At 43.2% G+C, this 17,904-nt stretch overlaps 1 protein-coding gene across 3 annotated transcripts in view; it reads right to left on the reverse strand.

The window, feature by feature from the left end:
• Positions 1-235: 235 nt before the first annotated feature.
• Positions 236-17,904, reverse strand: part of IQCA1 (IQ motif containing with AAA domain 1) — a 180,527-nt gene continuing 162,858 nt past the window's right edge. For 2 of the 3 annotated variants that reach the window (XM_021676891.2, XM_021676890.2), the window contains exons 18-19: positions 17,487-17,725; positions 10,497-11,120 (exon numbers count right to left, since the gene is read on the reverse strand). In XM_021676891.2, coding sequence (XP_021532566.2) covers positions 11,001-11,120; positions 17,487-17,725 — 359 coding nt within the window. In that variant the 3' untranslated portion in view covers positions 10,497-11,000. Of the gene's footprint in view, positions 299-10,496; positions 11,121-17,486; positions 17,726-17,904 lie in introns of those variants that run through there. The other variant, XR_002479595.2, reaches the window with a different exon arrangement.

Below are 17,904 nucleotides of genomic sequence, written 5' to 3' on the forward strand. Positions count from 1 at the left end.
ACCATAAAATACTATCAAACAATAAAAAGCAGTGAAGCTTTGATACATGCAACAACCTGGGACTTATTCTTATGGAATTATGAGTGAAAAAAGCCAATCCTAGGAGGTATCAAACTATTTATTCCATTTATATAATTTTATGCAATTTTAGAAATGGAGGATGGATTCTGGGTTGCCAAGGGTTGAAGGAAGAGGGGTAGGAGTGAAATAGATGTGGTTAGAACTGGACAGCATGAGAAATCCTTGTGAGGTTGGGATTGTTCTTCTGTGTCTTGACTGTGGTCATGGATACACAAACCTGAAAAGATGATAAAACTTAATACATACACATATACACACACAAATGAGTACAAGGAAAACTGCCAAAGTCTGAATAAAATTTGTGTATTATATTAGTGATATTATACCGTAGTTGTGCAAAATGTTATCGTTGGGGGAGATTGGGCAAAATGCACACAGGATCTCTCTGTATTATTTAAGTATGTGAATCAATAATTATCTCATTAAAAAGTCAATTAAAAATCATTCAATGAAATCAACTGTAGTAACAAAAGGAGAAAGTCATATGATCATCTCCATGGAGGCAGAAAGAGTATATGCTACAAGTCCACAACCATGCATGATAAACATTCTTAGCACACAAAATCTGAGAAAGTATAGTTTCAAAACTGCATCAAACTTTGTACTAAATGATAAAATGTTGAACATTTTCCTGCTTTGGTCTGAAACAAGGATGTCTTCTATGATCACATCTAGTCAACATGATAACTAAATGGCCAAGCCAGTGCAATAAAGCAAGTGAAACAAAGAGCTATGAGAATTGCAAACAAATAAATAAAACTGTCATTTTTCAAAGGAAATATACCTGTAGACATTTAAAAAACACCATAGAATCTAAAAAATAAATAATTAACATTAGATAATAAGTTTGGTTTGTTGCCGGACATAAAACTAATTCAAAATGTCAGTTATTTCTATATACCAGAAACAAACAGGTATAAAGGAAAACCTCAAAATGTAATTTATAATGCAAAATTATCAAATACCTAAAAGTGAATCTAAGGGAAGATGTGTAAGATATCTATACAGAAAATTACAAAACATCATTAAGAATATTTAATGGCTAAAACGAATGCTGGGAAATACCACTTTCATGGACTGGAAAAGTCAGTAATGTAAAGACGTCTGTTCTTCTCAAATTGTCTATAGATTCAATATAATCTACATTAAAATATTAGTTTTTTTGGTGGAAATGCATAAGCTGATTATAAATTCCTTTAGAAATGCAAAACGTCAAGTATATCTAAGGCACTTTGGAGAAAAACAAGGTGGGATGACGTACTCTATGGATGCAGACCATTATTGTAAGGCTACGGTGCTCAAGTCAGTGTGATTATCAGTAGAATGAGGCAAGCAGTAGGTCAGAATAGAGGATTCGTAAGCAAATCGCTGTCTACATAAACATTTTCATTGTTTGGTGGTGTTCTTTTAAATACTGGTTTTTAATGATAGAAGACGCTGCAAAGTAGCGGGAAAAGAACAGCCTTTTCAATAAATGGTGGGTCATTGGGTCGATCACATATTCATGTGACTATGAAATAAAACTTGAACTATAAACAAAAATCGATTCTGGGCAAACTGGAAGATATAAATGTGGTAAGTGGAACAATAAAGCTTCTGAAAAGTAGAGAAATAGGAATGTTTTTACACCATTGGTGGGAATGTAAATCAGTTCAACCATTGTGGAAGACACTGTGATGATTCCTTAAAGATTTAGAATCGGAAATACCATTTGACCCAGCAATCCCATTACATTATGTTCCCAAAGGAATATAAATCATACTTTTATAAAGAGATATGCATGAGTATGTTCATTGCAGCACTATTCACAATAGCAAAAACATTGAATCAACCCAAGTGCTCATCAATGATAGACTGGATAAAGAAAATGTGGTACATATACGCCATGGAATACTATGCAGCCATAAAAAGGATGAGATCATGTCCTTGGCAGGGACATGGATGAAGCCAGAAGCCATTATCCTCAGAAAACTAACGCAGGACCAGAAAACCAAACCCTGCATGTTCTCACTTATAAGTGGGAGCTGAACAATGAGAACACAGACACAGAGGGGGATCATCACACACGGGCCTGTTGGAGGAGGGTGAGTTGGGGGAGAACATTAGGGAAAACAGGGAATGCATTGTGGACTTAATACCTAAGTGATGGGTTGATAGGTGCAGCAAACCACCATGGCACACATCTACTTATGTAACAAACCTGCACATCCTGCCCACATATCTGAACTTAAAATAAAAGCTTCTGAAAGTTATTAGCAACAATAGTGTCATAATCTTGAGGTAGGCAAAGAGCTCTTACATAGGACGCAAAAATCTGTAACCACAAAGACAAAGTTGGTAAGCCAAGTTACCTTAACATTAAGAACTTATTTTCTTTTCTCTCTCTTTTTTTTGAGACGGAGTCTCACTCTGTCACCCAGGATAGAGTGCAATGGTGTGATCTTGGCTCACTGCAACCTCCGCCTCCTGGGTTCAAGCAATTCTCCTGCCTTAGCCTCCCGAGTAGCTGGGATTACAGGCACCCACCACCACACCCAGCAAATTTTTATATTTTTATTAGAGATGGGGTTTCACCATGTTGGTCAGGCCGATGTCAAACTCCTGATCTCAGGCGATCCACCCGCCTTGGCCTCCCAAAGTGCTAGAATTACAGGCATGAGCCACCGCAAGAACTTATTTTCATTCAAAGATACCATTATGACAGTGAGAAGGAAGCTAAAGAGTGGGAGAAAATACTCACAACCATGCACCTGCAAACAGCTTCTAACTAGAAATATAAAATTAGAAAGAAATAGACAAGCCAATGGAAAAATAGACAACCCACTCAGCAGGGGTTTTATTAAAAAGTACTGTAATACCCAAATGATCGCTACGCATATGAAAAGCTGTGCAACCCCAGTAGTCATCAGAAAAGAGGAAATTAAAACCGTTATATCATACTGTGCCACACACTCGAGCGGGGACAATGAAAATGGCTGACCACACCCTGGTGGGAGGATGTGGAGTAGTGGGCATTTGCATGCATCACTGGTGGCGGTGAAATTGGAGCAAGTGCTGCAGTAAACTTGGTAGCACTGTGACTTCATGTGATGACGCTCTGGGGCGAGCAGCTGTCCTCCCAGGCATATGCTAACAGCAATGTGTGCAGAGAGACGGACACAGATGTCCACAGCAGCATCATTCATAGTAGCCTCAAACTGAAGAAAAATGCTTTCCTTCTCTTAGCCCCCCAGCCCCCGACAGGCCCCAGTGTGTGATGTTCCCCTCCCTGTGTCCATGTGGTCTCATTGTTCAACACCCACTTATGAGTGAGAACATGCAGTGTTTGGTTTTCTGTTCCTGTGTTAGTTTGCTGAGAATGATCGTTTCCAGCTTCATCCATGTCCCTGCAAAGGACATGAACTCATCCTTTTTATGAATGTGTAGTATTCCATGGTGTATATGTGCCACATTTTCTTTATCCAGTCTATCCTTGATGGGCAACCCAATGAAAAAATAGACAAACCAACATCCTCCTTCCCATGAAAGTCGGAGGAGCTCCTTGACAGTAAAATAAGAAGCCTAAGAGTGGCATCTACAAGGGGACACCATGCAGTGATGGAAGTGGACAAACTGCGGCTGTGTGCAAGGCTGCAGGGGAGTCTCATGAGTGGAACGATGGTTAGAAGAGGCCGGATGGAAATGAAGACACACTCTTTACTTCCACGCACATAAAGTTAAACCCAGGTAAAAGTAACCTGGGATGCTGGAAATCAAGACAATAGTTGCCTGGGCAGTGACTAGGAGAAGAGCTTCTCAGGAGCTGGGGACATCTTCTCTTTGCATTTTGGGTGTTGAGCCCTTTTCCGCTTGTGTCATAATTCAACAAAAGCGTATGTGTTTACACCCCTCGCATGGATATTTACATTTTTATAAAAGACAACTGGAAAGATTTAGTGCAAAATAAGGAGTCTGCAATGGCATTTTCAGTCACAGTGCGTGCTACGGTTTAAGTATTTGTCCCCTCCAAAACTCATGGCCCCTGGCACGTGGAATGCCTCTGTCTGAAGAACAAGAGGAACTCAGAACTAGAAGCCTCTTTAGGGGGATCACTCCAGGTCTTTTATTAATGAAGACACAATATGGGTTCCTGGGGTCTCCTGGGAGGGTTCCAGTTCATCCCTCCTTCAGTCTACATCCTGCTCTTCCTGGGAATTCACGGCCTCACCGTGCGGTGCGGGGAAGCCCCGCTGTGTCCTGGAAAGTTCATTAGCTTGTACAGTGGCACGTCGCTTCTGGCCTGTTGTTGGTCCACGCTGCTCTCCTGGGGCGCAGCAGGGGCCCCTCCCGCCCTCCTTGGGCCCACCGTGCAGCTGGGAGCTGCAGCGTCTGCGTCACCCTTTCCTGCTGCAGCTGGGGGCTCCTCCAACTCTCACGGGGAGCAGGAAGCTGCTTTCCTGGTGCACTTGGTGTAAACAGTAAACACACCCCAGCACCTGCTGGGCCTCCCCGTTCTGCTGCTCCTGTCCCTGCCGCAGCCCCAGGAAGAGGCCTGAGGCCCAGGGGTGTGTGGACCAGCAGCATCTGCCATGAGCCCACTGAGGAAATACTGGTGCCTGTGGGACTGCATGCACGCCTACATGTGTGTGCATGTGTATGAACATGTGCACTCGGGTGTGCTGATGTGTTTGCACACGTGGGATGTATAGATGCATGTGTATCTGTGTTTGTGTGTTTTTGTGCCTGTATATGTATATATGTATATAAGTGTGTGTGTGGGAAGTGGTCCATGGGTGTTGTGTTTGTGTGTATAGGTAGACATGCGTATGTATGTACAGCATGTGGTGTATGTAGCTTGCATTTGTATGTGTGCATGTGCTTATGTGTGTAGTGTGTACAGATCATGTGTGTACATGTGCATAGTGTGTGGTGTGTAGGAATGCCCTGTGTACATGCATGTGTAGATGCTGTACATGTGTGTGTATGTGTGTGGCCAGATTGACCTAAGGTCACTTAGCAGGTTTGTGAAATTAGACTCAGCCCAGCTCAGCGAACTTTCCATAAAGCCACAACCCTCTTGACAGCACCCAGCTCATCTTCCTTTCCAGACAGGTGGGGAGAGAGGCCTGAGGAAGGGTGGGGGCCAGGCTGGCCAAGGGATCCCGAGGTGGAGCCAGGGATATTGAAGAGGTGGTGGACAGACGTGCAGGGCACCCCCAAAGCGGCCCCAGCAGGAGAAACAGAGCAGAGTGAAATGAGAAGAAGGGTGGTGGAGGGACCTGGAGAAGGGCCCCAGCTTTTCTGGGGCCCCAGGGGCTTCTCACAGGACCCTTCGCCACACCCCTCCTCCTTCTTTGTCGCAGCACTGCGCTTTCATTCCAGGAAGGTAGAGACTGTCCCCATGGCACCTATTCTGCTGGGCAGGTCTGCTTTGGGCACTCAGCAATAATTGAACAGCAGGTGGTGGTCACTGAGAATGTGCCCTCGTGTATCGTGCCAGGTACGTGACTCAGTTTCCTCTTCATGATAGCCCAGGAAGGCAAAGATGAAATGCACACCCAGGGAGAATGCTGTGTGTTGAGCTGGGACTTAGCCAAGCTCTGCTCAGGCTGCAGTTGGGATGAAGTCTGACTCTGGGTCAGTCAGAACCTTGCTCTAAACCACTAGAGGTGACTGAAGGGTCTATATTTCTAGGATGCTTAATCTCTTGACCAAAAAAGGTACTGTGTTTGTTTGCCATGTTGAGGAACTGGGTTAGTGGCCTTGAGAACTGTGACAGTCATCTGACAACAAAACCAGTATGCAGTGGAGAGGCCAGAACCTTCCTTGCACTCCTGGGTTGGTTTCCTTTCCAATCATGTCCCAGAAGCTCAACGTGGGAAACTCACTTACTGAATATCTATAAAGCAATAAACACTTACTGATTGCACCCTCTGTGCCAGGAACCTTGAATACACCATCTTGGGTGATTATGTAGGCGCTAGGTGCAGCTGTTAAGAAGAGCTAAAGAGTCAGAGACCTGCCACTTCATCATAGACTCTCAGACTCTCAGAAATGGGTTCTTGCAGGGATGAAGTGCTCAGCCCGATCCCTCAGCCTAGGTAGGGTTTCCTGCTCCTCATGCTCATCGCATGATCTATCTGGCCTTGCACATTTATTTGTATGGCCATTTTATTAATGTGTCCTTCCCCCTTAGTCTGCAAGGCAGCTCACTCCTGCATCCTCAGCCCCTAGCACTGTGCACAGCACACAGAGGGTGCCCGATGAAAGAATTGGAGTGTGAGCCAAAAACTAGTGCTGTGCTGCGGCTGTGCCTTCGAATGGCGCAGACTTGTGAGGGGACCCTGCATTAGCGAATGGATGGTGCTAGTGGTGGAAGTTTCTGGTGCTTTCAGACACATATTGGGCCAAGGTCCTTTTGGTCTCCCACATCCTGGTATTTGGGTGGCGACCAGCTTGGTTTGCAGCCACCATCTTTTTCTGTCTCCTTGGCTTCTGCTAGCATCATCAGTGCCTCTCTTCAGTTAAAGTCTTAAGACTTTCAAGGACAGGAGAAGCCGCTTGTGTTGGTGACTTGGGTCCCATGGTATCATTAGTGGCTAAAAGTCGTGTCACTCCTGTGAAACAGCACCGTGACCACCTACCACAATTACGCCCTTCGTGTTAAATGTGGATATGTGTCTAAAAAGGGTCTGAAACAGATTCTTTAGCATTGAGGGTCTTCAATTGGCCATCTCTGAATGCAGGTGTTTGGTGAAGCCCCAAGAGTCTTGGTCTCAGGAGCATCTATTCAGCCATGCCCTGACATCGGCAACGGTTTTGCACCCGGGACCTACTTATTCCTAAATGCAGAGCCCCCTGAGAGCTCAAATTCCACTTTAATCATACTCCATCCCACAGAATGCTCCCTTAATGAGGGTTAATGGCATTAATTACTGTCCCCTCCACTTCAGAATGTGCTCAAGAGGAGCTAATTGTCACATAATGGCCCGGGACAGCTGAGGCCCTAGCAGAGCTCTGAGGAGTCTCCCGCTCCTTCTGCCAGCCCCTCCACCCATCCACCCCACCGCTGCCTTCCTCCCATCTCCTCCCACAGTGCTGTCATGCTTCCTTTCTGCGTCAGTTAAAGTGGGAGTTGTAACCTTCCAGGAGGACTTTGGGTTTTCAGTGTGGATGGCAGACAGGTTCACAGATTCTGCTGACCTGCTCTGTGGATGACAAGGTACCATGCCCTCTCCTACTGAGGTGGTGTGACCAGTGCCTCTTTAGAGGACAGTCTGTCAATAGCTACCCAAGTGAAAGACTCACAGGTAACTTGGCCCAGTGATTTTCCTTCTAGGAATTAATCCTATGTAGTTGTTTTTGGTACACACCCATGAAGGCTACGTAAGGGCACTTATTACAGTGAAGATGGAGTAGCAAAAGGGTGAAAATAATCTAAATATCTGTCACAGTGGACTGATTAAATAAATGACGGTGTGTCTATAAAGTGGGGTAGCATGGAGGGAATACAGAATGAGGCCCCTCCGTAGGTGCTGATACTGAACAATATTCAAGTTACAGAATTAAGCAAAAAGAGCAAGAAGGTAGAAAGGCATATATAGCATGTTCCCATTTGTGTAAAACACAGAATGTGTGACTGTATCTAAGCACATCTATACCCTCTCTCCACACACACTCACACACGAAGCAGCAGGCTGTGATTAAATACCAGCATGTGCTGAGCTATGGCAGGTTGGCTCTGGGGGACTTTGCAGTGACAGACAAAGGGTCCTCTGATCCATGGGCAATGCAAACTGTGGACATCTTTGGCTGACGGGCAGGGCTGGCTGACACCAGCCAAGATTTCAGACAGAGCTCAAGGCCCCATGTGTGACAGAGCAGGAGCACCATCATCTTGGACAAACACCATCACTTTCAGTTCCAACTCCCTTTCTCACCTCATGCATTCCAAGAAAATCACTTCTCTGCTAACAGCAAGCAGCCAGAAAGAGCAGACAGTAAAAAACAGATAAGATGGCCGGGTGCAGTGGCTCACGCCTGTAATCCCAGCACTTTGGGAGGCCGAGGTGGGTGGATCACGAGGTCAAGAGATCGAGACCATCCTGGTCAACATGGTGAAACCCCGTCTCTACTAATACAAAAAATTAGCTGGGCATGGTGGCGAGTGCCTGTAATCCCAGCTACTCAGGAGGCTGAGGCAGGAGAATTGCCTGAACCCAGGAGGCGGAGGTTGCGGTGAGCCGAGATCACGCCATTGCACTCCAGCCTGGGTAACAACAGCGAAACTCCATCTCAAAAAACAAACAAACCAAAAAACAAACAAACAAACAAACAAAAAACCAGATAAGACAGCTCGGGCACAGAGGGTGGGGGAAAGTCTCTTGGATAACCACTGAACTTCACACTCATACAATGGGCCCCAGAAAAGCAATGTGCCCTAGCAAGCACATTCCTTTCCCTTTAGGTGCACTAATATAGGGAAGTTAGGCCGGGCGTGATGGCTCACACCTGTAATCCCAGCACTTTGGAAAGCCAAGGCAGGCGGATCATGAGGTCAGGAGATTGAGACCATCCTGGCCAACATGGTGAAATCCTGTGTCTACTAAAGGTCTCTATTGCAGCTACAGGAAGATATATGGAACAGACACACAACTCTGCCCCCCCACCCCAGATAAGCAAGACAAAAAGACACAGAAACATTCCAAGGCTGTGATAAGCTCTCTTTCCCTAAACCCTTAAATACGCTTAGTCTAAGAAAGAATGTCTCTGACCTAACTCAGCCAGAAGCCCCTCTCAGATTTATTCTCCAAAATAAACCTGTCTTTGACAGTTGAGCTGCTTTTTATGTTTCTTTCCTCTTTCCTTAATTCTTACAATGTGGAAGTAGAGCACAAACCCAGCATTGGGCAGGGCAGGAAGCCATCCTTTGGGAAAAGGCTGAGTGAGACCGAGGAAATCACGTCTTCGTGTTAGTGTGCTGGGAAAAAGGGAGTGAGCATGTAGAAAGGATATTTACCTATCTTTACCAATTTTTAAACTTAGGTTACTGTAAAGTTGTACTGCCCAATACATCAGTCACGCCAGCCACATGTGGCTATTTAAATTGAAATGAACATTGAATAAACTTAAAAATTCAGCTCTTCAGTTGCACCAGCCACATTTCGAGTGCTTAGTAGCCTAGTAGCTTAGTGTGACTATGGACTACTCCTACCGGGAGATCACAGATCTAGAACTTTCTATCATTGCAGAAAGTTCTACTGGATGGTACTCTAAAGCATATATATCAAGTTTCCATCACTTAATTACTGTTTATTAAATGTTACCTACACAGGTTTTTATGATTTCTAAAAAAGTGTGCTTGTCATGGAACTAAGACCAAGTTAAATGAAATTTTAAAAAACAGTTTATTTTGACCCTCATACTTTTCATTTCTTTGCAGTGCAGATCTCATTACTTTGCAATGGACAGCAAATCCCAAAGCCCTGACGTTCTCTTCTTGGGCCATAACACGTGAAAGGATCTTGGCAGAACCATCTTGGAGACATGAACGTCAGACTGCTCTGGGATGTTAGGGCGGGGGAGCCTGCCATTTCTCAGGGCAGCCTGGGCTTTGCCTAGACATAGTCTGAAGTGGGGAAGGGGAATCTGTGGAAATTGGGAAGCCTCTGGTAATGAGAAGGCAAGTCTGTGGGGGGCAACCTGAAGGTGGCAGTTTGCTTGAGAGGATACTCAGGAGATGGATGACTTTGTGGGGAGTGTGGAACTGTCCAGGGCACATTGGCCTGTGACTGTCTCTGTCCTGATTTGTGTCTGTCTGCTGTGTACAGACACAGGCTGGGGGATGTGCTCGTGGCCAGAAGACATCTGGAAACTACAAACCTTCTTGGCCATCAATGATCCAAGCCACTGGGAATCCTAGTAATACTTGGATCCCTGACCTGATCTATGCAGGGGGAGATTTTGTGAATTTCTGTGGTCTACCCCCAAACTGTCAGACAGGGTATTCTTAAAATTCAAGTTAAATTCATCCCATCTCAGTTAAAGTGTACTTCCTCTGACTGTGTTCTTACTACAATTTAGAAGTGGGTTACTAGCTATTTTCCACCAATAACCTTTCATATCCTTACAGTTTAAATTTCTCTTTTGAGCTTTCCCTACTCTTTCATATTTTTCTTATTTACCCTGTTTTATTTCTTCATGTAGGCTTTCTCTTCTCTGCATTTACCCCATTTTTATGCCATGGTTTTCGTCCAGTCATTGGCCTGACAACGTTTCACTCCTTCCAACCAGGACTAGGCTGGGGTGATGACGTCCAGGCCCCGGTATTAGCAGTGAGACCTGGACTCTAGCTATCTCAGCTTCAAAATTAGGATGTTGAAATAGTTCATTTGTAAGATCCTGTTTTATCTCCAGCAACCAAATTACCAAGTCAGTTCAAGGACAACAGCTTTATTTCATTACACAAAAGCTATTACTAGAGCGAAGAATTAATTTATTAAAATAGAGGCAAGATACTACACGGTGTACATGGATTAATAGAAAGCTCGTGGACTGATGCTATATGCATCGCCTACTAGTCGTCAAACTAGAATATTATTGACCACATTTTAAATTTGACAACTAGTACTGATGAAATGAAGAGTCCAACTTGGAAAGATTATGGAGGGTGTCAAGAGTGAATTTTGGTTATATACAAACTTCCTGTAGATTAAAGCTGTGGAAAGTTGTGATGGACACCCAGCTAGGTGTCCAGCCTGGGAAAGGTGTAACAGCATGTGCAGTGGTTAGCGGGTTTGAGGCATCCACTCACCGCTGCACGCTTCTAAGCTGCTTCTCCTGAGGGCTTCTTCAGGTGGGCAATGGTGAATCATTTCTTTGGCCAGTTGTGGTCCTCTCTATCCCAGAGAGAGACTCAAGCATGGTTCTTCAGAAAGGCATTACTTTTTCTTTTTCTCTTTCTTTTCTTTCTTTTCCCTGCTGTCCTTTGCCTTTTCTGTGCTACCTCCTGTTATGGCCAAGGCTCGTTTTTTACCCAGAGGGGTTTCGGCATACCAGTTCTGAAATACAATAGAAGTTTAGGAAAAGGTCAGAATGACACGAATTCATGGCAGTACTCTTAAAAATAAAGAAAAGCCTGCTAAGCAGGAAGGGGCAAGTAGCCACTGTACTTTGGGCATTTAAGGTATGCTTAATACAAACTCTTGCTCAGTGGGTTTTCCAGACTATTTCTGCATTATTTGAAACTTCAACCTGTATTTCTGCATGATTTGTTAACTCAGGGAGTTAAAAATTTCAGAGAATCACAGGCTAAATCTGACCAGCAATCCTTCCCAACAAAGTCACCTGTTTTTTCCGGGCGTCCTACTGTGTCCTGGGTTGGGTTTCCTTGGTAGCGTGAAGGGTGCGCTGGGTCACATGGGGCCATGTTCAATGAAGAACGGGTGGCCATTCTACTATGTTGGGGGAAGGTGCTGTTGAAAACACAGTGGAAATAATGGAGCCCAAATACCAAGAACTTGGTGATTGTAACTGGCCCCACGATGGCATTTTTCTCAACCTTTGCATTTTATTTGAAACCTAAGAAACATTTGGGTTTGCAAACTTTATCATATTTCATTGTAAGATTATATTACATGTTATTTATCAATTCTCTTCTTAATAGATACATGACATCTGAATTTTTGGTTATTATGAAAACGCTGAAGTTCACAATTTTTACACATCTCCTTGTATCTATGTGAGAGAAATTCTTTAGGTCACATATGTAGAAATAGAACTGCTAGGGTTGTAGGGTATGAATATCTTCAATTAAACTTGATATTGCTAAATTGCTCTCTGAAGTGCTGTAAGTTGGAACTATCTCAGTCTTTGTATGCCTTTTTTTTTTTTTTTTTTTTTTTTTTGAGACTGAGTCTCTGTCGCCCAGGCTGGAGTGCAATGGCGTGATCTCAGCTCACTGTAACCTCTGCCTCCTGGATTCAGGCGATTCCCCTGCCTCAGCCTCCTGAGTAGCTGGGAATACAGGTGCCTGCCACCAGACCTGGCTATTTTTGTATTTTTAGTAGAGATGGGGTTTCACCATGTTGGCCAGGCTGGTCTTGAACTGCTGACTTCAAGTGAGCTACCCACCTCGGTCTCCCAAAGTGCAGGGATTACAGGCGTGAACCATGGCGCCCAGCATCATGTGTCTTAAAATGTCTATTTTCTCCTGTCTCTTGTATGTTAGTTTAGCTGGATACAAATATTAGACACACAGTTGTTTTTCCTTAGTACTTTGCAGATACTATTTTGCTGTCTTCTGGCATCTATGATTGTTAAAGAGATGTCTGATTTCCCAATTGTTTCTTTGTAGGTAATCTGGTACCTTTTAAGACTGGCTTTTAATCTTGTTCTTAAGTTCCCAACAATATATCTAGGTATAGAATTATTTTATTTGTTCTGTTGGTTACTAGGAGTTTATTACTTAATAAATTATTTTACTTGGAGTTTATTTTTAATCTATCTTTAATTCAGGAAAATTCTCAGTAATAATGTCTTTAAATTATTGTTCTTCTGATACTTATTGTATTCTTTTCTTCTAGAACTTCGATTAATGAAGGTCAGCCTCTTCAACTCATCTTTGATGGATCTTTATACTTTTATGGATTTTACCATCTTGGTTTTCTGTGCCAACTATGGGGGGTACTCCCCAGGACAATCTTCCAGTCCACGGATTGCTGTTTGACCATGTTTAGTTTAGAGTTCATAGCTCTTTCATTTTCTTTGCCATTTTATACTGATTACTAATTTTTAATTTGTAAGCTTTCTTTCTTTTTCTTTGCAATTCAAACCTCAGCTTCTGACTCTTTAAGCTTTCTTTTTGTAAGGTTTTTTCATAATTATTTCTTCTTTTTTCATTTCTTTTTTCTCAAAATGTTCTGTATATTTCTAATGGAAGTCATACTCTCATTTACTTTTTGAACATCTTAATTATATTAATTTACAGATTGTATTTAGCACATTTCCTAAAATGTTTTGGAGTTTTGATTTTCAGATTCAGTGTGTGTGTGTGTGTGTGTGTGTGTGTGTGTGTGTGTGTGTGTTTGAGATTGAGTCTTGCTCTGTCACCCAAGCTGGAGGGCAGTGGTGTGATCTTGGCTCACTACAGCTTCCACCTCCTGCTTCAGCCTCCCGTGTAGCTGGGACTACAGGCGTGCACACCACCACACCTGGCTAATTTTTGTATTTTTAGTAGAGACAGGGTTTCGCCATGTTGACCAGGCTAGTCTTGAACTCCTGACCTCAAGTGATCCATGCGCCTTGGCCTCCCAAAGTGCTGGGATTATAGCTGTGAGCCACCGTGTCTGTCCCAGATTCATTTTGAGAGGGAAGTTTTGTTTCGTTCTCTGTATCTCTCCTCATTCTTTCCTCCATAGCAGTTCTAGTTGCTTCTATAAGAGCCTTAAATACAGAACTAGGTCTTATAAGGATGTTTTGATTGATGCTTCCCTTAATGCTTCCTGGTGATATTAGGGATATCAAAGATCCAGTCATAAAAGAAGCAGGTTTTATCATTTTGTCTTTCACAGCCCTTTCTTTTTGTTTTTGAGACAGAGTCTTTTTCTGTCACCCAAGCTGGAGTGCAGTGGCACAATCTTGGCTCACTGCAACTTCTGTCTCCCGGTTTCAAGGATTCTTCTGCCTCAGCCTGCCAAGTAGCTGGGACTATATGTGTGCACCACCATGCCTGGCTAATTTTTGTATTTTTAGTAGAGACGGGTTTTGCCATGTTGGCCAGACTTGTCTCGAACTCCTGACCTCAAGTGGTCTGCCTGCCATGGCCTCCCAAAGTGCTGGGATTCCAGGCGTGAACCACCGTGCTCAGCCAACGCTTAAACTCTGTTTTCTATCCTCTATTTTTCTCTATGCTGCATTCTAGGCAATTTTCTTTGCTCCCTTTTTCTTTTGTTTTCTCTTTAGTTTTCTCTTTACTTTTGTTGAATCCACAGATGATTTATTCACTGAGTTTTTAATTTTAATGACTATATATTTTTCACTCTCAAAAGTTCTGTTTGGTTCTTTTTCAAATTTGCCTGTTTTTCCTCCCTAATGTTTCTGGTCTTTAATTTAAACATACTCATTTCGTAGTCTCTTTCAGAATGTTCTTTTATCTCAAGTTCTTGGTAGTGCTGTTCTGTTATTTGCATTTGCTGACTCTCCTTGGGGTAGATTATTGCTTGTGGCTCATAATGGTTTTTATTACAAACTCATCTTTAGCAAGGGTGGCATTTCCTGTAGGAGTCCTATGTACCCTGACTTGGCTAAATTTCCATACAGAGTGGTTTTTAATTTTGCTTTTGATGTGACTTTAGGGGTTTTAATGATACCATATCATTTTTTGAAATATATTAATATTTCAACTTGAGAATCTGGGACCATGGAGGTAGTCCAAATTTGGAAACTTGACGTGCATGGTGTAGGCTTGGATTTTGATTTTTTATGGGCCACTTTGGATCTATGGGCCACTATGGATCTAGGGGAGTCCCACCTAGATCCCTGAGAAGATCACAAGTTCCATGATGCTTCCCCATGGCAACCTACATAGTGTCCCGACTTTGTGAAGTTCCAGCATCCTGTCTCCTGGGCCTAGCCTTGCCTGTTTGTTTGGTTCTTATACACCCCTAGGCCACCCAGGCATTAGCTCATATGGCTGTTCCTGTCTTTGAGATGTACCTCTCTGTTCATGGCACTGGGGGATTCCCTCTTCCTTCTTTTAGCCTTGGCTCTGTTTTTAATGTAAGGTTTGGTGGCCATGTACTGAAGGTGATGAACTCCGAATTTACTGAGACCCAGTAGAGAATGTAGTTAAGTTGGCTTTGGAGGAAGGTGTGAATTTCAGCTCTGCTGCTTTATGGTTGTTGCTTGCCTCTTGTTTTGGTTATTTTACTGCAACTGCGGCAAATTCCCAGAAACATGGTGGCTTACATTCACACATTTATGATTTCACAGGGCTGTAGGTCAGGAGCCTGGAATGGGTCTCACTGGGAGACAATCAAGGTAGGTGTCTGCAGGGCTGTGTCTCTTCCTGGAGGCTCCAGCTGAGAATCTTTCCCTTGCCTTTTGCAGCTCTCAGAGATCGCCTGCTTTTCTGGCTTGTGGCCCCTGCTCCACCTTTGGGTCACAAGGCTGGGCTACCTGGAGTACCAACATGTCCTTCTCAGACTGCTGTCTCTGGTTCTCTCTTCCAACTCCCTCTTCTCCTTTTCATGATTACACTGGACTCACCAGGATAATCCAGGATAATCTATCTTCAGGTCCATTGTTTAGCAGGCTTAGTCCATCAGCAGCCTTAATCCCCCTCTGCCGTGTAACCTCACGTATCTTCGGGTTCCAGGGATGAGGATGTAGACATCCCTGGGGGTCCATTATCTGGCCCACCACACCTCTCCATATCTCAGTGTCCTCATGTGCAAAACAGGGGGTTCTGAGGTCTAAATTAGTCAGTACAGTGGCTGGCACATAATAAGCAATCAGTAAGTATTAGCTAACATTATTCCACTTATTATCATCATTATCCAACATATTTTCTCCATATGTCTGTGGAGCAGGGCAGAATGTGTACGGAGAGCCTGCAAGGTCTTCATCTGAGATAACGTTGTCTGAAGCACAGTGAGGTAAAATTTTTCGGGGTTTGTCTCATTAGAAGGAACCAGAGCAATGGTACCACATTATTCAGGAGAGTGTGAGGGTGTAATTCTATCTATCCATGTGTTTAATGAACGTGTCCCTAAACGAATTTGTTAAACATCGACTTGGGGCCAGGCACAGGGCCAGGCACTGGTGCTGTGATGGAAGCACAAAAGGATTGGGTGGAAACGTTGGGGAAATGACGCAGTTTCCTTGGAAAACGAACAGAGCAAACAAATACGCCAAGAATGGATATGTGAAGCTTATGCGTTCTCATCCCAGGTCACAAAAGGGTAGTCATTCATTTTCTTGGATAGGATGATCAGACCTCAAGTACCTATAGATAGAAAAACTTCTAGAGATCATTTTGGAAAGTTAAAGGTTCAGCTATGTGAAAGGATAGGCTTCCACACCGTATTATCTAACTCCTCAAAATAAGGAGGAAAATTAATATTGTAGAAACAGGAAAAATTGTGAATTTCAGAAAAGAATATGATGCATCATTTGAAGAGGATAATATCAGCAGTCATGATGAACAGGTTTAAACAGTTAACAAGAATATTATTAATAATTCGAATGCTTGGTAAACACTCAGCTAGAGTTAATTTGTTTTCTTCAGTTTTGCTAGAGCAGGGGTCGGCAAAATATGGCCGATGGGCCAAATTTGGCCTGTTGTCTGTGCTTGCAAATAAATTTTATTGGAACCCAGCCAAACACATTCATTTCTGTATTGTGTGTGGATGCTTTTGTACTATGATGCACAGTTGAATAGTGTGATAGAGACTGCATGGCTCTCAAAGCCTAAAATATTTACTCTCTGGACCTTTATGGAAGAAGGTTGCTAACTCCTGTGCTAGACCATTATTGCTGAAATCATTATTACGACTATTTTTCACCTTTCTAATGCTTCACTGAAGAATTAGGGGCAAACCAGGAAGGAATCATAGTTTTAGATTTGCTGGAAAAGTGATGTGTTTCAGAGGGAAATTTTTCTGATGTTAAGCAGGCTCCCAGAGAGGCTTGGATGAGAATTGCAATGCTCCTTCTGGTGCCTGCACAGCCATTATTGTAGTGGCCTTCAATTGCATGCATATAATCTTCCCTTGCCTTTGGAGTTGACCAAGGAAACTTCCTTCAGAAAGACAACACCACTGTATTTATTTTGGCTTAAAGGAGAGCAGGTAGAGTTTGAGGAGTGCCCGGGGCACTCCTCCTGTAAGGGAGGGAGTTGGAAAAGATAATTCTCAAAGTTTCCTTCAGATCCAAAAAGTTCTGCGAATAGGTCAGAACGTATTCAAACATTGGAAAACAACTTATGATGAGTTATCCTGTGGCTTCCTATTACAAATGAACTGAAAACTTAAAAACAAAGTGTTCCATGACAATTATGGGCCCAAAACAGCATTAGCTCGAACTATACTATTTAGGGAATGATTTCTCAATGCAAAACTTATTCCATGATACCAAATATGAAGTAAAAACCAAAATAAGTATAAGTGTCTATGTGAATCCAATGTTTCTGAAGCTGCTACTCAGTTCTGCAATAGATATAAGGGCACCACCATGATTTTCCTAAAATTTGGAAGACACACGCTTTACTGCTAAAACCCCAAAGATTCTGTCATCCAAAATTTCAGGTTTCCAAATTTCATTGTATATGGCTGAGTTCCAATTCATGAAACCCATGAAACTCCAGAGGGGGAAGGCAGTGTGAGGAGTGTTTGCTGCTAAGCTTTGGCCGTCAGGTGTTCCATTACCTTAAAGCTCTCTTCTTCCTCTTTGTACACCGGATTCATGCTGGTTATTGCCATAATAAACTCGACTGCGGTGAGTGGTTTGTAAGTTTGCCGCCGGATTCTCTGATCTGTGAGCACGCCTTTCACTGCTTGGACTATATGTCCTTGAGTGAAGCCGTCAGTGACTTTTGCCAGGCAGCTGACATTCAAGGCACTGGTGAGGACTCCTCCATTGCGTTCAATGATTTGTTTCCACAGAACTGTTGTATCCAAGATGGCAGAAAAGACACAGAGAACAAGGGTTACCACTGAGAAAGCAGTGCCAGTCTCCCTCTCAGATGAAAGTTGTATCTCATCAAGAAAGGAATACACAGAAGGCTAATCTAACTTATTTGTAACTCAAATGAACCGAAACCAAATAACTAAATGCTTTCCTCTA

This window comes from Aotus nancymaae, unplaced genomic scaffold, assembly GCF_030222135.1.
Source record: "Aotus nancymaae isolate 86718 unplaced genomic scaffold, 86718_ANA_hifiasm-v0.15.2.pri h1tg000031l, whole genome shotgun sequence".
Taxonomy (NCBI): domain Eukaryota; kingdom Metazoa; phylum Chordata; class Mammalia; order Primates; family Aotidae; genus Aotus; species Aotus nancymaae.